At 42.6% G+C, this 22,195-nt stretch overlaps 2 protein-coding genes across 2 annotated transcripts in view; both read right to left on the bottom strand.

Annotated features, from left to right (window-relative positions):
* Window positions 1–22,195, bottom strand: part of SLC2A13 (solute carrier family 2 member 13) — a 292,776-nt gene that overhangs the window by 51,788 nt on the left and 218,793 nt on the right. The gene's annotated exons all lie outside the window — the stretch shown is intronic.
* Window positions 4,172–22,195, bottom strand: part of ABCD2 (ATP binding cassette subfamily D member 2) — a 41,714-nt gene continuing 23,690 nt past the window's right edge. The window contains exons 7-10 of the mRNA XM_069849751.1: window positions 18,479–18,624; window positions 11,467–11,551; window positions 10,648–10,773; window positions 4,172–8,047 (exon numbers count right to left, since the gene is read on the bottom strand). Of these exons, the coding sequence (XP_069705852.1) occupies window positions 7,837–8,047; window positions 10,648–10,773; window positions 11,467–11,551; window positions 18,479–18,624 (568 nt within the window). The 3' untranslated portion in view covers window positions 4,172–7,836. The remainder of the gene's footprint in view (window positions 8,048–10,647; window positions 10,774–11,466; window positions 11,552–18,478; window positions 18,625–22,195) is intronic.

Genomic DNA, 22,195 nt, shown 5'->3' with positions numbered 1-22,195 from the left:
TTGCCCACTTACAAATGCAGGAATACAGATGGAGAGACTCATCCTTCGTGGCTCCAGGTCTTCAGTCCTTTCTTCCCAAACTCACAAGCACCTTTTCTCAGCGAGCTGGCTGGGTTGGCCATGAAAGCCTTGGGAGCTGCTGTTCCGTTGACTCCAGCAGCGCTGGAGCTCCCACTTTCATGATTACCCATCAGCCAGGAGGGGCTGTTTTGGCACCACCTAACACAAGCCATGAATGCCATTGAACAACGCCCTGTGCCAAATAGGCACCTTCTTCTGGAGCACCCCAGCACCTATCTGAAGCAAAACCTGTCCTGGCCTCATTTGAGCCTGAAACTGTCTACTTTCAACTTCTGCATCTCATTCATGCCTTTAGCATAAGGCTCTGAATGAGCAAAGTAAACACACATCTTCAAGCGTGGCTTTAACAAAACAAACCAGAATGCTTTGAACTTGGCCTTACACTTCACAGCAGGCTAGGCAGGTATTTGATGATACAGCCCTCAACTATGTCCTAGGTAGGAGCAGGCTCTGGCCCATCTTATCCGGTTTGTCTTTAACAGGCCCCTGGCAACTCCAGCCTCCTCTGGAAACTTTGACAGGCAGAACATGAGTTAAAGCTAAGAGAGTGAGAAGATGATTTTTAAGGAAATAATCCTTGGCTAGAGGGAAAGGGGTCTGGAAATTTTGGAGTCCATGTTGCTGCAACAACCTTGGGTTCTCAGAGGCCCTTGGTGTGGGGAGGAGGAGCAGGTGCTTTGGGGGTGTCTCATGGGGAATCAGAGCGCACAACCTTCACCCACGTAGCTCCATCCTTGAGGAGCAGCCCATCCTCAGAGACGGGTGAGCAGGTCACAGGAGATTGACAAAGCCAGGTTGGATTGATTAAGAGAACATCTAGCAGACATTTTTAAACATCTTTAAAACTTATGGTGCCACCAGGTTTTTTTCTTGGTTGTTAATTAAAACCCTCTCTCAGACAAGCACTTTCCAGCCCATGACTTGAAAGAGGAATTGAATTTCCCTTCAGAAGTCCTTAGAAATAAGTCCTTACAAAGAAAGTGCAGCCATTCTCCCAGGCCAGCACACCTTGCCTCTGCTTTCATCTTGGCATAAAATGCATAAAACGCTTCTTTTCCCACCCATAATAATGCAGTCAAGAAGAGTCTAATAAACAGAGTCCTCATCCTCTGATGCTCAGCAATGAGCCATATGGCACATACATAAGTGACAATCAGCAACTAAGCAGGGGCCGAATTCTCTGTAACATGATTACAATTTAAAACAGGCTGGCAAGAGCCTGCAACAGCAACTTCTACGCTCATTTTGCACTTGCAAGGAAATGGGGATTTCAATAATTTTGCTTCTGTGGCCGCCACTCGTACTGGCTCTAAAGGGGTTTCCAGCTGAGTAGTGAAGCGCAGACAAGGCATGTCATTATTTAAGAACTTACTATATTCATGGGCTACCTAGAAAGACTCCAAAGGACTTTATGAAAAGCAGTTCTGTGCTTGTGATGACCACTCGCTAGGGTTAAAAGAGGATTATTTCTTTTCACACATATGAGCTGTATAACTTTTACACCGCCCTGGCATTGTAGATATAAACCAGTACTGGGAAACTGATAAGTCTCTAATAAACTTCATGTATTTATAGCAGAGTGCACTATAATTGAGGAGAAAAGCATTTGAACTGAGGTACAGAGGACAAGAACATTAGCACATATTTTGGCCTGTTTTCAATATTAAGTAGGTTGAGTTTGCTTCAATAACTTGCTTCTAATTTACAGTAAAAATAATTTCCTTCCCAAAGAACCAAATCTTTATAAAAAGCATCTATTTGAAATGTGTGATACAACAAACATAAACTCAGTATTGAAGGCATTTCCATGTAAATAACTTCTATGAAAACTTTCATGCCAGAATTGATCATGGCAAATTTGTTTCATTTGTTGTTCGTGTTATTTCACAAATGCTGTGTCAGGGCCATCTTGTCTCTGTATGCTTGATGACAAAAGTAATATGCTATCGCGTAATCACTTTATGTCCAAGACGGGCTTCATTATTCCCTTTTTCCAACACACAGCTTCTCTCAAGGGCTCTCTTGGACTGTTTTTTCCCCAGACCTCATCCCAGCCTGGTTTCTCAGTGGCAGCTCAGCCTCAGGTCCCAGCTGGCTCCTCAGCCCTTCATCAGACACCATTACAACCTCTTTCTCCCTTTTTTAATTGCCTGCTTCAAAACAGATTGTTCATACACATCAAACTTGCACTGGGTGGATGCCGTATTTTTAATACATCACTGTTAGCCTCTCATAAACAGTCTTATTTACATAAGGTCGAAGACACTAATTTAAAAAATACAAAGCTTGTGCCGCACAATGAGCCATAATCAGAAAAAAGGCCACAGAGAGACAGCACAAGGTGTTCTTCCAGATATTCCCCACTTACCAGAAAAATTCAGCTGTGGGAAGCCTTTGAACCCCTCTGCTCTGAATATTTCCTGGGTTCATTTTACTCCTATGACAAAAGCCTTGCTGTCCCATTTCTTCTGAGAATATTTAATCCTTGGGAAGAGGCTTAGAGCTCCAGCACTTCACAGCCAACGCTTGGTGCCAGTCCTCTGGTAGCCTGATCAGAAAGCAGAAATGATCTCCAAAAGCAGACACCAAAGCACGTCTTAAGAGAAAAAAATTAAACTCAAGTGCGAGCCGGCAGCTCTCAGCTCACCTCCCCCGCTGCAATATAGCCTGTCTCCTCCTGGTCTCACGCAGTCCTACAGCCCCTCCGAGATCCCCAAAATGCATTTATCATGGCTTGTATCCCAGACTTCGCTCTCTGTCAGTCTTCTCCCACTGGGTGGGTGCAGTAGCTGGAAGGGAGGCAGGGAGGACAAGCCTTCAATCACTCATAGAATCATAGAATCATAGAATAACCAGGTTGGAAAAGACCCACTGGATCATTGAGTCCAACCACTCCTACCAATCACTAAACCATGCCCCTCAGCACCTCATCCACCCATCTCTTAAATACCTCCAGGGAAGGTGACTCAACCACCTCCCTGGGCAGCCTGTTCCAGTGCCCAATGACCCTTTCTGTGAAAAATTTTTTCCTGATGTCCGGCCTGAACTTCCCCTGCCAGAGCTTGAGGCCATTCCCTCGCCCTGTCCCCTGTCACTTGAGAGAAGAGGCCAGCACCCTCCTCTCCACAACCTCCTTTCAGGTAGTTGTAGAGAGCAATGAGGTCTCCCCTCAGCCTCCTCTTCTCCAGGCTAAACAACCCCAGCTCTCTCAGCCGCTCCTCATAAGGCCTGTTCTCCAGCCCCTTCGCCAGCTTTGTTGCTCTTCTCTGGACTTGCTCCAGAGCCTCAACATCCTTCTTGTGGTGAGGGGCCCAGAACTGAACACAGGATTCAAGGAATGGTCCCACCAGTGCCAAGAACAGAGGGAGAATAAACTCCCACCCCAGTGGGACACATCCCCATGGGCTGAGATGCTCCTGGGCTCCTGAGAACCTGGTTCTCGAGTGACCACTGCAGCCACAGGCTCCTCAGCTGCATTACCCAGGTCTTGACCAGCACCCAGCACCTCACCATCCCCAGCCATGCAGCTGTGACGTGGTTACACACCATCCAGGTCAGGGTGCTAAGGGGTCAACCAACATCCTTAGGGTCCTCATACTCCTGGTAGTCTGCAGGGATAAAGAAACTGCATTTGCGGATCTTAATCACCAAGAAAAAAAAACAGTATCTCTGCTATTCCAGGTTAACACAAGCACTTGCTTGTAATACTCGTGATGTTGATGCTTTGTGCATAACTTTATCTTACAAAGACCATAACAACCTTTGGGAGTGATGCTGCTGAGGCCACCACACAGCTCAGCATCCAGCCTCCCTGCAGCTTCCCAGCAAGTGGTGGCAGCTCTTGTCAGCTTATTGTTATGAATAAGGTCCACACTAAAGGAGATGGGAACGAGACATGAGAAAACTCACAGCAGCCTTTGACGTCAGCCTGATCGAGGAATGAAACACTTGTTTTAACTTGCAAATAAGCAACAGCCACCCCTCACTTTCCTCCCCCATCAAAAAAACGAGGGATGGATGGGAACGGGCCCCCAGAGCACACGCAGGCAGGTCCTGACCCCTTGGTGCGTGATTCATAAGGGACACTAAATTCAAAGTAAATGAAACATGTTTTATTTGAGGTTGGAATAAATTACAACTGTAAAGCATAATTTATTGCTTTATAAATTGTCTGCTCTTAAAAGGCATTAATATCAAACATAAACAAAACAAAGACATCTGATTAGCAGTTCAGGCTTCTTAAGCTTCACAAACAGCTCAGTAGGGGGATTTCATTCTATATACAATTGAAATCTCTGATCACAGGCTCATAAAATTGACTTTCATGCATTATCATCATTCAGACATATTGAAAGGGCTGTAAATGTGTTCATTTGCTTTAGGATATAATTTTTATTGCCATTTTCCCTAAAACATCCCATTGAATACCCAGTCCGCCATTCTTCACTCAAATACAAATCCCAGTGGTTTAAAAAAAACTCTTAATAAAAGATACGTGCAATTTTCTACCTCTCCAGAAGGAGGGATTCCAACTTTAAACCAGGAATGAGTCTGGTCCCAAAACTAAGTGAAAAAGAAATGCTTCCTAGGACAAAATACTGGAGCTCCATGCACAAAAAAATGCTTCCTCCCATTCTGAAAATTCTTGCAAAAAAATCCCAACATTACCTCCATATTTTTATTGTACAGTTACTCCATGCCTGAGACTGGTATGAATTTTGCTCAGCACCTGTCTTCCTCTAGGATGCAGACCTAGGCAAGTCCAGTCTGCCCCGAGTCCTGAGGGAGGAGAGGATGCTCACAGGAGGCAAGGTGCACTGAGCATGCTGCAGTATCCAGCCCTGAATGCACGGATACCATAACTCGACGAGCTGGATCTGGCTACCTCCAGCTAGATATGACAGGCAGAAGGAAGAACAAAATGTGACTTCCTCGGCTTCCTGGAGAATCACAGCTCCTGAACACCAGAAAGGGAACGAACATTGATGAGCAGCTCTCACTGTGCACTCAGAAAGTTCCTATTTAGAGAAGGGTTTCTGCTCATATCAGCTTTTAATATTTTTGTTGTGCCTACAAGAATGTAAACAGCCGAGTGAGATGCTGGGATACTTTACGCTATGTAACTGAATGGGAATGGCCAAGTTTATTACTGGTTCCAAGAAAGATGTATCAAACGTCCAAGAAAATGTTACATTGATCCTAGAGCGATTTCATTCTTTTGTATGTTTTATGCATAATCTCACTTAAAAAAACCAGCAAACGACCTTTTTTCTTCTAAGCCTGGCCATGGCAGAGCTTTGAAGGGAGGCTGAGAGTGAGCAGGGCCACACCTGGAGCTGAGCCAATTGTTCAGCACTTTTCAGTGTCCTCCTCCTCCAGGGAGTGGACAACCCTGGTATTGCTCCCAGCCACATGGTAAAGTGCTTAATGAAGCACCTCAGCTCCTGCCTTGGGAGAGGCTTGTGGAAAGGTGGCTTTGTGGCTGTTTTGTGCAAGGAGAAGGATATGCTGCAGCCAGGGCAAGGGCACGCAGATGGTGTGCATTCAATTCATCACCATCTCAGATAAACGTAACTCAGAAGTCCTCAAAATCATCAGTCATCTCATTGATGTGCACTGAGAACAGATTCTTGGCTGATTTCCTTTTTTCCTTAGCAGTGCTGAATTTTTCTTTGAAGATGAGAAGGAGGAAAGGTAGCCTTCAGGGAGAGGGACAAGCAGAGACACTTGCAAATTAAAATGCATGCATAGATCATCCAGCACAGCAGTGACCTCCAGTCTGCACTTTACAACACAACATCTTATTATCTCAAACTTTAATGTCTCATCCCTTTAAAAGATTCCCAAGGGCATTCCTTTCTGTGTCAGTGAGATGTCCCAAGGGACTCTACAGAATAAACTAATGAGAGGAACAAACTGCTGTGACCAAGACAAGTACAGGGTTACATTCAAGACAAACTCTGGAGAAGCAGGACAGAAAGCAGACTTGTTTCCTTTTCTGGTGCAAGTGCCATAGGGGATCTGTAAAAGCAGCAAGAAGAGCGCACAGTGAGAAGGAACATGGGCTAGTGGTTAGTGCACTGGACTGGATTTTCGCAGATAGAGTTAATTCACTTCACCTTGTTCCTGAGGCGATCAGAGACAAAATTATGTTAACTTCAGGGTGCTTTAACATTCCCAGTTCAGCAAACACCACAAAATATTCCTCCTCTCTTAACAATTCCTAACAGCTTATGCATTGCCCCTCATCAGATTAAGCACGCAGAAATCTTCTAAGGAATCAAACTTCTTCCAGAAAAAAAAAACAAAACAAAAAACCCAACAAACTTCAGGATTGCTACATCTTGGCTAAGGCTCATTTACCCATCTGCAAAGTCTCTCACCCCTCCTGGTTTTCACTCCCCTTCTGCCCAGTTACAGTGCAACTGCAGTCAGAGAGAGCAGATCAGGAGCTCTTAAATCCATTCCCATCTTTGTCTAATACACTGGGTTTGGTCTCTGGCAAGGCATTCAAGGCCAGCGCTGTCTTTGGAGTTTCCGTTTCAAGCACTTGACTGACTGGAGATGAGGTTCCTACTGAACTGAAAAGCAGATGGGACAATCAGTTGAGTGCCTCTGAAAGCAAAGCCATTAATTGGTGCATTTGCTCGCGGAGAGGGCACTGTTCAGCCACCCGACCAAAATACGACAGGCATATTAATCAGTGGTTACAAAATGCTCTAACTTTTCACAGACCTTTGTAAGTGCTGAGCATTTTAATTGGCAGACATGCCTGCGAATTCAGTGTATTGTTACGAACTGACATTTTCCTCTTCTGCAGTCCTTCCCACCACAAAGCTTCTCCTGGAACAAATGTCTATATTGTGATTTCACCAATGGAGGAACTAGGTCAGAGATGGATGCAGGCTGGATCAGACCCATGGGGCACAATGACAGCTTAGTCAGGCAAAAACTAAGTCACTTGATGCCAGGCCTAGTGCTCCATCCCTCCCACCAGAGGTTACAAAATAGGGGACCATAAACAATCCCCCAAAGGAACTGATGTATCATGAAGGGGAAAGAGCCTCTGAAGCCATGTATAACATCATGAAGTAGAGCACAAACATATTACATATTTAGCTCTATTCCTGCTTCTCTGTCGCAAGGGTAGTGGGCTGCTCGGACAGTTGTCTTCTGTTCAGCCTATGACATTATCTCCTGTGGAAATGCAGGTAAAGGCATGTATGCAACTCAGTAGTAGAACAGGGGTTTTGATTTACATGGGCTGAAAGAATGTCTCTTATACCCAAATGAGTTTTTTGCATGCATCTGCATACTCACCCAGATGCTGCCTCTGCCGTGCTCCATGCCTGAGTTTCATGCCAGGTTTGTTCTGCGTAGCAGGCATATCATATGCACACAGTGACCTGGTACAAGAGCACATTCTGCAGGCCAAGTCTCAGGCAAAAATTCACCTACAAAACCTAAGTGTGTTGGTAGATTTTTGCAGTGAATTGGGCTTTCACTGGGAATTAACATAAGCTGCACGACTAATCTTATACTCTGTGCACTTGCTTATTTCTTTTCACAGTTCAACCACTTTCTTCCTTAACACTAAAACGCTAAAGTCTTACGTAGTATTGAGAGCATTATTTTTTTGCCGGCTGTGTTTCTCTATGCTCTAAGCCTCTATCACAATGCATGCAAAGGATAATGGCTGAATTTGTAATGCTTTCAACTAAAAAAATACTTTTAAAACCACAAAACATAAATTATTTATTCCTCTTTGTCCATTGTTTTAAGCACTGAGTCTTCTCCCAAGATTTTACACAGTTCATTCAGTCTCTGCTGCATTTTAGGAATTCCTGCAAGTTGGGATTCCAGTCTCTGTTTTTCCTCACTCAGGGATAAACGGATAGCGGTGTCCAACTGCTCGAAACGCCAGCCTCCTTGTCCATCAAACTGCAGCAAATGAGTGTGGTACTTCCTGCAGTAGAAATTAAAACATTAGTAATGGCTCAGGGAACAGATGGTTGATTTTTGCACACAAATTTGGATATCTGTGTCTCTTTTCACTACTGCCTCTCAGGAAGTTAAGAGTTGTCCAGTTTGGGATCCCTGGGCAAGACTTCTTTTCAGTTCCTCATAATCCCAGGATGCACTTTTTGTATGGGATTTGGGTATTTCAAAGCCAGGACCTCCCTAGGCCATCTAGTGAAATTCAGCAGCGAGATGCCAGCTGCAGGGTATCTGCTCTTGCAGGGGCTCCCCAGCTGGGGCGGCCACTGCCTCGAGCAGCCCACACGGCCCAGCTCACTAAAACTCTCACCTGCAGTGATGCTGGCAGGAGCGGGCAGCAAGGCTGTAGCATCCCCCCCATCATCTGCTGTCCCTGGCCAAGGTGGCAGCCTCTCCCTTAGAAACACTGTGGCTACAGTTGCCTTCACTGCAACTCCAGACTCCTTCTTCTCCAGGAGCTTGAACAGCAGCAGCAGACGAGGCTCCCTTCTCCCCGAGGAATGGTAGCCCTAGTTTATTTTATTCACCTCAATCTCTGACAGACGTTTTACCCCCTTAGCAGAACAATCAGGTAGGCACGGTGCTCCTGATGCTATACGCCTCAGTTTGTCCCCTTCCACCTTACGAGGCTGGCTAAAGAAACCTCCAGTCCTAAAACATGGTTCAGTTTGGAAGGGGCCAAAATAAAAAAGTCTGTGTAGGGGTCACAGAACATTCAGTGAGTTCTAGGGTGTGCACTGAAAATATTCAAAGGTGTACAAGTGGGGTTTGCCAAGAACTGACAGGACATTTATCAGGAGGTGCAAGAGGAAGAGCCAAGACTTCCCTTGCAGCTCCTGGTATGACTGTGTCATTTATCATTATAAATTATAGAGGATGAGACACATCACAAAACAGTGTTAAAAATGATATCTAGAGAATGTGACAGCTTAATAAACTCAATAACTCATGACACAGGACTCAAGAGAGATTCAACTCCAGGCTTATATTCACCACTTCTTGCGTATTATTCTTTGTGACACTAAATGCTCAAACTATGCCTCTATTTTTCTCTCACCAGATTCCCCAAAAATCAGGAAGCTAAGGCAGCTGATTGGGATGTATAATGTTTCTGGTCTAGGAAAATAATCAATATTTTGATTAAAAGGGCAAACATTTCCTGGTATAACCTTTAGGTGGAGAAAACAGCATGTGAACCCATTCTTTGCACAGTACAGCCCCTGCAGAAACACACCTAAGTTAAAGACATTTGATGCTTATTTCTGAATACTTAGCACTTCTGTTCACTTCTCCAGAACCCCACAAATCACCAAATTTCTGACAAAAGCAGTAATAATATAATATAATATAATATAATATAATATAATATAATATAATATAATATAATATAATATAATATAATATAATATACAATTCCAAACCTTTCTGAAAAGCAGTAGTATCAGGAAACAATAAATGTCAGTAGGAAACCAAACTCAAAGGATTTTCTCACCAGTTCTTTTGCAGAACTTTCCTCTGCATTATTGTTATTTATAGTTGGGACGCTGTCAAATACCTGTTTTCTTGAGCAGTTGTTTTAAAATAATGCCAATCTTTAAGTAATTTAAGTACTACTTTTCTTTTTAAATGCAATTTATATTATTTTTTTAAAAAGTCTGTGACATTTTTTCCTATCAGAATACCTTTTTTCTTTCTTAACACTTAGGTCCTGATCCAACAAAAGCCACTTCCATTGTCACCATCTCCAGAGAGGAAGGAAGAGGAATGCTGGGGGAACCGTTCTTTTTCAGAGAAGCAGCACCAATACTACTTCTTTCTTTTGTGGCAACAGACTGCTAACAGATTTTTTGTCATAAGTTTAAAAAAAGCAAAAATCTAAGAGCGGAGATCAAGGAGTTCAGAAGAAGTAGTCTTTGCTAATGTCAGCTAACACCTTCTGGATCGCCTCTTTGAAGTATTTGGTTGTTTTATGTGTCTAGTAACTACATTTATTTCTTTCAAGGGACTCTTACATACTTAGTACTCCCTCACTAGAATGCTGGTTCTCAGAATTCCAGTATTTCTTTTTTTAACAATCAACTTCTGAAAGCTCATGAACCCTACAGATGGCAGACACAACTGAAGTTAAAACAACAGATGTATTATCCCTGTGGAGGAACAAAGAGTAGGTTCACCACTTGTCATTTTTCCCATCTTCTCCCAGGCACTGCTAAACTTCCCCAGGACAACTCACATATCTTGTCATCTTTAGAGAATAATCTGGTGATATCTGTTATTGTTGTGCTATAACGAACTAATTAGTTGCCTCTTGGATATCAGCATGTTGCTATTAATAGTTAATAACTGAAAAATACTTAAAAAAAAAAGAGGTAGGAATAAATATGTGTCAAAAAATGAAACAACATCAATGCTATATGCATTTACATTGCTATTATTGTAGACAAGTTATCTCAGAGAGTGCAATAGATATTGACTGAACAACTGCCCTACTACAAAGAATAAAGGACAATCTGCTGCCTGTCAGAAAGCTAAATGCAAGGACCACAATAAACCCCCAAACATACTTACCAAAGAGAGGGTCTGTGTGTAATAGAGAGCAGGGATATTCCAGCAGCTTTTGCAGCTTGGAATATCTTTCCTTCAACATCAATGCTTACAGCACTTGTGCATTCATCCAGCAATGCATATTTTGGCCTTTCAAAAGCAGATAAAGAACATTAAGCTTCTATATTTTGGACAGTATTTCAAGGTACAATGTTTAATTGAAAGAAAAGCAGAAAGGAGAGGTATTTTTGCCAGACAGCTGTCTCTCATCTACAGCTAGAAGCTGGCTAGTAACAATGCAAAGCTTCCATGCATTATTTAGATGTAGGTCTGGCTTCCAGAAAAAAATGAGCTTTACTTCCTGGTCCATCTGAGTACACAGTGATTTAAATTCTGTGTTCTAGTTTGACTTCGTATTACTCTGTCCTGTCATCAAGTCGTGCAATAACTACAGGCAAGTCAGAAAGTTTCTGTTCACTGCTGTGTATGGACTACGCTGCCTTTTCAGCACATGCAGTCTCACAGCCTTTGCAACAATCCACCAGACTCCCGCAACACTTGCAGGACAGGTGCAGGGAAGATGTGTCCGAGATGCTACAGAATGGAACATCTGGAAAATATCATGATATGTTGCCAAAACCAAAGCTTAAATAAGATTCATTGTCCAAACTAAAACCACAGTTTATACGAGTAAATGACAAGGTCTGTGGTCCTATGCAACCATCCAGCACCATCGCATGTTGCAAGGAGATTATAGCCTGCTGCTGCTTGAACTATTTCAGCAAACCCTCAAAATTCTTACTCTTTCAGATGCTACATAAAAAAATTAAACAAAGTGCTTACTTGTGATAAAACATCCGAGCCATGCCCATCCTTTGCTTTTCTCCTCCTGATAAGACGTCCTTCCAATCCATGACGGCATCCCAGCCTTTCAAAAAATGCAAACAAAACATCTCAGGACAATGTAACCTATGAAGAAAACGCATCTTCGCAGGCAATGTCACTACAATCTGCAACCGAATTCATAAAGATCATTTCCATTGCGGAAGAGAGCTCAGGGTTCTGGATCACATCTTCAGAAATACCTCAGTGCCTTTCTATCGACACTCAATTGGAAAAACGTCACAAATACCATGTCAATGTTGAATTCAACCTCTTTGGTTATGCAGGTATTGTCAAAAAAACTTTACTTACTACCTCTTTGAGAAAATGTCTTTTACCTGTTTACAACTATTTTTTTTCCTGTCATGTTTGTTCTATAAAACAATTTGCTATTCCTTCTTGAAAGGTGTGAGTGGAAATTTGAAAACAAATGCAGAGAAATAAAGCGTAAAAAACAAAGAGCAGTGCTGGACTCTACTCACTACTGTAGGCAAAGAGTAACTGTCCACACACTCAACAGAAACACAGATGCAGACACAGGGATGCATTCTGTGTACAGAGACAATCGATTAATACACAAAACTGCATACAGACAGAAGGATTTTCTATACACACCTTGTATTTATACACTTGTATTTATAAACCACCCACACAGTTATAACATTGCCTATCCTTATTTAACATTCTGCATGGCCTCTGTTTTTTTTCTACATCACTTTCAGATACATGCAACGGGAGCATGATGCATCTTATCTGTGATCTTATGGCAGGCTGGTTTCTGTGAATACTCTGGCATGAGTCATTCCCACCAATGAGAAAATTTAAAGACCAAATCACTCTATTGAAAATAAGTTTGCAATCAAACAATCCAGATGGATAGAGTAGCAAAACAGATGAGTTTTGAAAAGGGAGAGTGTGGTTGCAGAGAAAATCTGATAAGACATTTGTCTCAACAGATCACTGATTCATGAGACAGGCAGCTGGAGTGGGGCTGAGCGGGGAAGAGAATGTTTTCCTAAACGAGCTCAGAAGCACGGCAGCTAAAAAATTAACAACATGACCAAACCTCCTTTTCTGCCAAATAAACGTTTGCCAGAAAGGACTCTAAACAAGGTAAAATAAGCAGGGTGGGCTGTGTCATGTCTGATACCTGACCCAAGGTGAGACAAGTGGGGCTTTTGAAGGTGTAGGCAGCTGGTGAGTGCTCTACCTGCTCTTGGTGCTACATCAGGGCTTGGTACATCTGAACAAAAACCCAGTGGAGCATCCGATGAGAGGCCGTGTGACAGAAAACAGGAACTGATAATGCTAGAGACTGAATTCCAAGATTTTTCTCTACATAAAACTGTACAATATAATGTCACGATTCTTTAATACAAGTTTATATAGTTAGATTTAAAATGCAGGCATTTGCACACTAGAAATACATCGCCTTTACTGATCCTATTGTTTTTCCTTAGTTTCCTTTCCATTCTTACTTAAGGATTCCAGTGGGCACCCCCCTGGGGGAAATATACAGTGCTTTCTATCTGCAGGCTTCTAGCAAGGATTGAGTTGTGTAATGATTAACTGAATCACCATTTGGATTAGCTCTGGTAAAGGGAACGGACACACAGCGACAGCTGCTGATGAGCAGTCCTGGTGCTGGCACCACACAAAGAGCTGGAGTGCACCAACATTTTCAGCTTCCTAAAAAAGATTGTAAAATGCTGGCAGCACTTCTTTCTGGCAAAGGGTGCAAGGGGCAAGGGATGGTAAAGGTCCTGCATGAAAGCCATAAAAACAATTACACTTCCAAAACCAAAATTCAGGCTACTGTTTATAGTCTCATTTTTTTAAGCCAAGAATATTGCTGAGCTCCAAGGATGCGTTGTGACTGGGGTCTGGATCTGAGTCCAGGTATGGGTGGTGTGAGTGCGTGCACATGTGCCTGGGGAAGCAGTGCCTGTGTTCACACAGTTACTTCCAGATCAGCTGTTCATAAAGACTTAGTAAAAGATAAAAAGGGAATGACATTTAAGAAGAAGCACTACCTTGTCAGCAAAATAATTCTATTATATCCTCTCAAGGTGTAAGATCTAGCCTCTGTTCACCAAGATACAATGGTCATCCCTGCAGTCACTTCAACTTCTAATTGAATATTAGAAGTGCATCTTGCTTAGCTCCCTCCCTCAACTTCCCTGTTTGCCACTTGGAATGTCTCAAACGAGATAAGGAAGGATCCATTTTAATATAATCCCACTTAAAATTATTTTGTAACATCTGAACGATTACATCTGAAGACTTAGGCACTGTAACTCAGAATAAACTGACTCCCGACTGTGCACTTACAGTAACGCACCTACTTGTTTCTATTTTCTGATTGCTGATATGGCACAGGTCAGTGAAGGACATACATGTTCTGAGAGTATCAGCCGAGCATTTTGTAACCAGCAAGACAAAGAGCATGTGTAATGTGCTGGGGCAGAGTGACAGCAGTAGGAATACGTACAGCTGTCAGCAGAAACTTGCCTTGTAAGAGCAGCATTTCATTTTCTTGCACAGCTTCTTTTATAATTCCTTTTACCTCAATTTTCTAAAGGAAAAAGCAAGCTAAATTTGACAACAAAAAAAAAAAAGGGTTACATCTGGGGCATGCATCATTCATCCCTTGTGAATCCTTGCTCTTAGAAGCAAGACAGAGCATTAAGCTGCCCTAAAATGATGTGCTTTAAATTTCCTTTTCCAGATCTACTTTCCAATGCACCTCATCAGACATGGACTGGAGTGTTAAAGCTTCATGACAGAAGAAAGGCTACAGCAGCAAATCACAGCCAGAGAGCCCACACCTGGTGAGTTTTTGAACATGGAGGCCTCTCGCACAGCTTATGGCCCCAGGCAGCTGTCAAAATGGAAAAGAGCCCAGGTGCTGTACAGGATGAATATGCAAGGACAATCCTTAGCTGAGGAAGGAACAAAGAGACAATCAATTGCATGAGCCCCATCTCAGCATGACACTGCAAGGATTTGTGTCTCTGGATTTCAGAGCCACATGAAAAGCCATCAGAGCACTCCAGAGTTCCTGCTGGTACCAATAACAAAAGCAAATCCAGGGTAAATGATCAGGTGAAAAAATCTTGGAGAGGAAATGTGCTTCTCTGTGTGTTTATATATGGCCCAGCACAAAGGTTTCCTGGACAAGGCCCAGAAATATGACAAACGTGCAAAATAATGAGGAATAATTATGATCTGGGTTGCTGAGAAACCATAAACAGGTTAAACTTGTTCAGTAATGTCATCAGCCCTAACCTGACAGGCCTGGTCACGCATTCAGCATGCTGCTACACGTACCCATGGCTCCTCTCACGTGACAGCCTAAAGGGTGAATCACAACTGACACTTGCTAAAAATACACAGGTTTTCAAAGCAGGTCAAAAAGGAACCACTGTATGTCTACCTACTGCACATCTCCCCACTACCACCCACAATTTCTGGACCTGTCTTTTCACCAGCTGTGCTGAATAGAGACTTTTTTTTAAACCTAACGTTGTATTAAGTTATTGTTCTGGTAGAGCTAGCAACTTTGCAGGTGTTGATAGGGCCACCTTATTGATAATATGAAGGAACAAAATGGCATCACTCTAATATCCAGCAGGTGAGAAAAACATCAGTGTGGGCCTTGGGGAGGGGGAAGGAAATTCTGCCCCTATCAGCAGGGGGTGCTACTGCCTACAGCAATTACATGGGTTCTTCTAGGGCTTGGGCTCAGGGACGTCAGGAACAGTGGTGGTGGGGAGGAGGACTGATGTTCTGGTGGCTTTGGAGCATTCTGTTGCTACCTACTGAAAAAAGTTTCATGAGGGCAACACAGAAGCTAAACGCAAACTTACTCTTGTAACCATTCTATTTGCTTCTAACTGGGACAAACATTATTGCTAGAAAAAGAAAGAAATTCCAGCCACTGGCAGCAACAAAGACCATGTCAGGCTCTTGTTGGCTACTTTACACTTGGAATCTGCTGACCCTTGTACTGAGGCAATGTGGAAGTAATTCAGCTAAAGACAAGAAAAGTTACTCCAGGACAAATAAATTGGGTCAGAGTTGCTTACTTCTGGCTCCAACTGGTTTTTCCATCACTGCCCACAGGGAGCAGAACACAAAACTGCAAAGCGTTATACAATACAAGCATGCCATTCGTGGTCAATTAAAACACAACAGGGCCATGCCCTGAGGAGCCTGATGTCTGGTAGAGGCTTAATACTGCATCGGATAGGTGAAAGGGGAAGGTAAAAGCTCTGAAGGAGATGAGGATCTACAGAAGAAAACACAGAAGAATTATATTAGATTTCTATAACAATGACAGATAGTCAGCTCCATTTGTAGAACAATTTATGGAAACGGTTCAAAATGGCATGGACGTGTCCCACATATGTGCAAGATTTTCAATAACTAAAAATGGTTTCTTTTTTTTTTTTCAGATGTAGAACATATTCAAAAAGTGCATATAATATAGAAATAGAAACTTGATGGGAATTTTTCAGCAACACTTTTTTCTATTGGAAAAGCAGTTTGCAAAAAGGAGAAAAAAAAGATGGTTTGGGGATTTGCCTTTGTTATACAAACATTATATGGGATTTTTTGTTATTTTTCGAAGAAAAAAGTTCAATTTTTAATAGAAATATTTTTATTAAAATGGATTTTAACCAGAAGAATAAAATAAAAATTCGAATTAAAAAAATGAGCTATGTATAAACAAAAATTTCAATTGTTCACTTTCAATAAATATTCCTCTGGCTTGCTGGTTCAAAAACCAGAATATGAGCCTTTGTCCCAGACTGGGGGAACGCTAAAGAATATGTAAGCACATGAAATCCCTGTAATGTGTCAAATCATATGTCACGGATTTACTCTCTGCTCCTACCTCAGCACTTGTCTCCTACGAATGCCCTAGGAGAAAAGGGAACAAGCAAGTGTATTATGGTCCTAAAGACTTCCTGGTATGCAGTAATCCCTCCTCCTGTTTTCCAGCTTTGCTCGCTTCTGCATTTTACATTGCAAAGTCCTTAAGACACTTTTTTTTAAACATTTGTTTGTGCAGACTTTTGCACATTGTGCCCTCACTGTGAGTGGACTTTGAACACAGCACCACTGAATTTTAACAGCATCCTCTAGATCTTTTTATGGATTGTTCGTGTCCCACACGCGCAGACAGGCAGAGGAGCAAGAACAGGGTCAGCAATAAAAACTTCAGCACAGAAAGAAGGGCAAGATTGATCAAACCTGGGTATTCAGTCTGGCAATCAGAACTCTGGCTCTAGCCAACTGCATTGCATACATGGAGCACAGTAACTGCCCCATCATCAGTAATGGGCTCCAGCTGCAGGGTAATAAACCACAACAACGCACATTCAAGACTGCTGGGTGTATAGTTTTAACTGATGAGGGTCATATGTTATCTAGTGCATCCACAAGTACCAGCAGGCTATGAACGCACACTCCACAGTGGCTTCTTGCCACAGACAATTTAACTGCTTCTCCTTTTCCAACACATCTGCTTTTCTTCTGCAATCTAGATACTTGGCTTAGTTTTCCTGAGCCACTTACTTTACTAACAGGAATAGTTATAATGTCAGTGGAGGTAGTACAGGCCTTCTTTGCAACTATTCCAGTCACTGCGTTTAGTGCCCTGCCCGCTTGTTCAATCCTTGTGTCATAGTATCAGATCTGAATAATAATATGAAACAGAATAATGGCAGATTCTTATTTTCTATTGCAACTTGAGGGTCAACAGTCATTATTACATTCTTAACAAAGAAGCATTAACTCATGGAAAGGTAAGAGTCTACCAACAGGATTGTGAGGTGGTGAAGTACCTGCCGGTACACAATTGCTGCTGTAAATCAATACTGCTCCCCACTCTAAGATGTGTAGAGAAGACACCGGATGAGTGTCCACGCATAATTAAAAAAATAAAACACACCTTCTGCCTTTTGAACAGAGCAATGGGTTCTAATCCAGGAATGGGAATTTAGACATTGCTTTGGGATTCCCAATGGCTGAAGTGCTACTCTCTTTGTCAGAATGATCCCAAGAGATGCGAAGCACACGTTACAAGGTAATGCACCCGATGTACCTTCTCAAAAAGGAGCACTGACAGCTGGCAGAGAGGCAGGGTACATACACAACTCCTGACATCAGCTTCTTCAAAGGGATTGAAGATCCTACTCCTTCTCTCTAAACATTACCAACTTTATCCTGTGTCTGTTTTAAAAGCTTAATGAGGATGAGGAAATTCAAACTAAAGATCAGTGGCTGCCAGGAATAAAAGGATGAAAATTATTGCTGTGCTTGAGAAAAAATAGCCATGAAACGCTCCAGTTCCTTACACAGAAGAGAAGCCTTTAGCATCTTAACATTTACTGTGCCACTACAATGTCCCCTACATTTAGGACAAACAATGCTGAGAAAACACGGACATTCAACAGCAGGTGGTAGATGGCAATACACTACTGCCAGCCAGTGCCATCTGGTTATTTTTAACTCCTTCACCCTGGTGGAGTGGTATCAGACATACCTTCCCAAGACACGTAGCCCTGCTAATCCCACAAACCAGGAATATGAAAGCAGACCTGCCCCTCCATCCACTCACGTGCTTTCAGAGTTGATGTGGTCAGTAACATTATGAAGTTTTAAGATGGGTTACATTTTCTAAGAAGATGAAGGAAGGTCGTTGGTCTCACAATACCATGAAAAGACAGGCCATTACAAGACAACAAAGACATTCATCTTAGACATAGATTTACTGGGGAGGATAGGAGCACTTAATTCTTCTCCCTCTGTTAGCATCACAAGCAACAGCCATACAGTTGGGCAGTTCCACAACTACAAAAGGTCTGGAACCAGTTCTGCCAGTTCAGTAAGTAAAGGTCAGTCACATTAACAAGTGTATGCAGGAATGGATTTTATAAAGCTTTTACAAAAATACACAATTTACCTCCTTCTCTTTGAACTATGTGGTACAGGTGAACCGTATTCAGGATACACTCCAGGTCTTGATCTTGGTAGCCTTTCTTGTGCATGTCATCCACTGAGTCTGGATAGATGACTTGATCACGTAGCGTTCCAATGGACATGTAGGGCCTGAGAAACAATAGAGAAACTGGTAATCTGGGGCTGGCTGCAAGTAAGCGCATCTTGTTGATGCTCCCTGAGCAGGGTATAATGCTTTAAACATGATGTTGCTGAAATTGGATTTATCTGTGGATGCTTTGCAGGTGAATGTTTTTCTAAACTTACCCTAGGGACAATTATTGTTTCCATAACAGCAGATTACAGCATAGCAACAGGGGCAGTATTAGCATGAAAACAAAATGACAGATCAGGCAGAATAAACATCCAGGTCATAGACCATTCTGAATGCTTCTAATTGGAATGAAGGAAACTCTACTGCATTCAAGGTTTGGTACACTTGGAGATTTAGAAAATGAATTAAACACTTGCACGTTAAAAACACATGGTAACAAAAACTTTATAGCTCAAATTGGGAAAGACTTCCACAGTGCAGCAGGAGAGCATTGAAAGCCTCCTTTGTACATTATTCCAGATTGCAGAATTGGAACCAGGCATAACTTGGCTGGCTCTAGAAGCCAGTGTAACGCTTCTGAATTGCTAAAAAGCATACATTAAAGAAGCTGATCAGCTTAAACCTCCCAGCATCAGCCTCCCTTTGCCAAATACAAAGCTGAGCTGCATGTGAAGCAGCTTCTGAATCACCACATTCCCAGACCAAGTAATATCATCACCTTACTAAAACAAGCTGTCTCCACTTTGAGCTAGAGCCCTCAATCATGGTCATGGCCTGGAATGGCTGTGGACAGCACCATGAGCTGTGCCCAGCCTCTGATACATCCCAGGCCCCAAAAGTTGTCCTTATCTCTAAACAAAGTCCAAGAACAATTTTACAGTGCTCTAAAAGACACCAGACCATTCAGGCTAGGCTAGCAAAGGCAGATCTAAGACACATCTATTTCTTTTGCTCCTCTTGTTCTAAGGATTTCTTGTGAAGGATAAATATCCATCCTCTCCCTCAGACACTGCTGATAGCTACTGGAAGCTGGGATCACCCCAGGAATGATCTGCGAGAGTCTGAGGGGAAGGCCAGAGCCAAAGACCAGTCAGGCTCCATACTCCACACTGCTTTCCATGCCAAGAGTTACACTAACTCCCTGCAGGTTCATCTGCCAAACCAACATAAGTCTTATTAAAGCTGTGGTGCCAGGGGACGACAACAGAGAGGAGCAGTCAAAACTGGGCCAGTAATGAGGGGGCTTCCAGGCAGCTTGCCCTTGCTTCACAGAACTGCTCCCAACAACTTCATAGCACATTGATAAGGAGGCAGTTTTCTTCCCTGAAGAGCTCTGGACCTGCATGGCAGAAAGATCTCAACCACACAGAGGCTTTCCCTGATGGAGAAGTGCATATTTCCTTAGCACATTTCTTCCCTTCCTTGGAGGTGCCTCTACAGAAAAGGTGGATCTACCTACTGTTATTCTGAGAGTCCCTAAAATACACCACAGAGCAATCTGAAGGAATTCCTAATATAACAGATGTAGAATTATGGAACTAAAGCTGTAAAGTGAATTGAAAGTCACATTCAAGCTAGCATCAGCTGCATTGGATTTAATGCTGCAGACATCCATGGCAAACTGTTAGTACCTGCCCGTAGTTAAACTACTTTCACCACCAGCTGGGTGAGGGGGGGAAGGGCAACGGATTGGAACTGCTTGCAAACATTTGGTCATCTCTCTGCTGTGGGGAGGCAACCAGATGGAGCAAAACCAGAACCACAAGTCCCATATAAGCATTGCTGCTTCTCTTTGCTCATTTTTCTGCTTTGTGCTAATTGTGGGAAAAGTGCCACTCTGGGCTGCTGCATAAACACTAACATCAAGTGTAGTGTGCGTTAAATGGGGATATCGCAAAACCTCAACTCTAAAAATTATGTAACTTCATGAAGTAATGATATATTACATTTACATAGTGTTTTTCATCTAAAATCCCAAAGGGCTTTACTTTTTCTTCAGTTCACTCACTCCATACTGCTGCGATCTCTGGGAGAAAAGACAGCAGCTCCACCTGGGCTCAGAAAAGATGAGATCAGGTTGTGCAAAAGGCCTTGTAATTTAAGTGAGGCTGCAGGTAAGGGCAAGAAGGACAGAGTTACCAATCATATAATTTGTCTGAGGTTTAATACCTCACACTTGTGAAGCATGATTCTGCAATGACTAGCAGCTCTGAGATTTAACCTACAGCACAACAGAGAAGGCAAAGCTTAAAAGCACCACACCAGGACACTTGTTTCCATGCTCTTTACTGACTCACCAGCACCGCTTCCTGGTACAACTGGATTTTCCTTGTGGCCTCCCATCTAAACACACCAGTGCTACCAAGCATGCCTCTCCCCACCTAATTAGTGAAAATGAAAGAAAAGCCAGCCTGCAGTGGAACAGCAAATGCCATCAATTACTGACTAACTAGCAGAGAAAGAGAATGGCTTGTGGTTACAGGTGTGTCCTGGGAGGTGGGAGAACACATTCTATTTCCCCTGTCCAATCCAGAGACACTTATGTCCCCAAGGAGACACTTCATCTTGCTTGGCATGAGATGTCTCATTTAGGGCTCCAACTCTTGACAACAGAAAGAGACACCTCTGTGGATGGTTTATCCCATTTTATTTTAGGATGAAGATGGACTGAATCCTTGGGTTGCATCTTCTCCCTCAGTGGGGGATGAAGAGCGAACAACTAACTTGGACAACTAACTTCTACAGTGTTAAACTTAGATGAGATCTCTTCTAACTCATACTAGACCAGATTTCCCTGTCTGTAACTTGAAGACAATAACCTCCTTACCTATCATGGGTGCCACAAAGCCAAAAATGCTAAAACTCGTTAAACATCAGATGTTGTTGTAATTGAGGTTACATGCGTGTGACAGCTAGACATTTAGTAGTAAGAAGTATGGGTAACTGGATATAGCAACACTGAAATTCTGGCTTTGCCACTAACCTCCTTGTTAAAATACAGTTTTCATTAAGCTTCTGGCAGTTCAAAGAACAAAACCAGTCCTTTCATCCTGAAATAATATTCTATTCTAACTGGACGTAATTGATTTCTGATGGAGCTTTTCTTTTCAGCCAGAGTGCCTGGGTTCCAGTCTCAAAGAAAGCTCACTTACAGACTCCAAAGGCAACTCCTCTGACACGCGGGGGTCATGTCTTTGATGGCAATTGCTTTCTTTCTCTGCTCTCTGAAAAGAGGTTCGTACACTGGTTTTGAGAGACAGGATTTAAGATCAATATCCTTTTTAAAAAGAACTTTGATATCAAACCAACAGAAAATTAAGAAAATGTACTGATTCTTGCCTGATTTTCTGGAATTTCAAGGTATTTATTGGAAAAGATGCTGTCAGTTCTCATCAACTGATCTTTTATTAGTCAGTTTGATGGTTTTATCGCATCATCAGTTTCTGCCTGGTGCACTTAGTGCTTCAGTTTGTAGAGTTTTAACTTCACTCTGCTAGTAACAAGCCGTCATCCCTACGGCTTACGGCTTCCCCCTTGCAGTGTAGGCTTTAAAGGAAGATGATATCAAGACCTGTTGCAATGTGAAACCTGTGGAATGGACAATTGCCCAGTGACCTACTGACACAT

This window comes from Phaenicophaeus curvirostris, chromosome 1, assembly GCF_032191515.1.
Source record: "Phaenicophaeus curvirostris isolate KB17595 chromosome 1, BPBGC_Pcur_1.0, whole genome shotgun sequence".
NCBI lineage: Eukaryota > Metazoa > Chordata > Aves > Cuculiformes > Cuculidae > Phaenicophaeus > Phaenicophaeus curvirostris.
The sequence above is the reverse complement of the archived record's forward strand: the minus strand, read 5'-3'. Positions and strand labels throughout refer to the sequence as shown.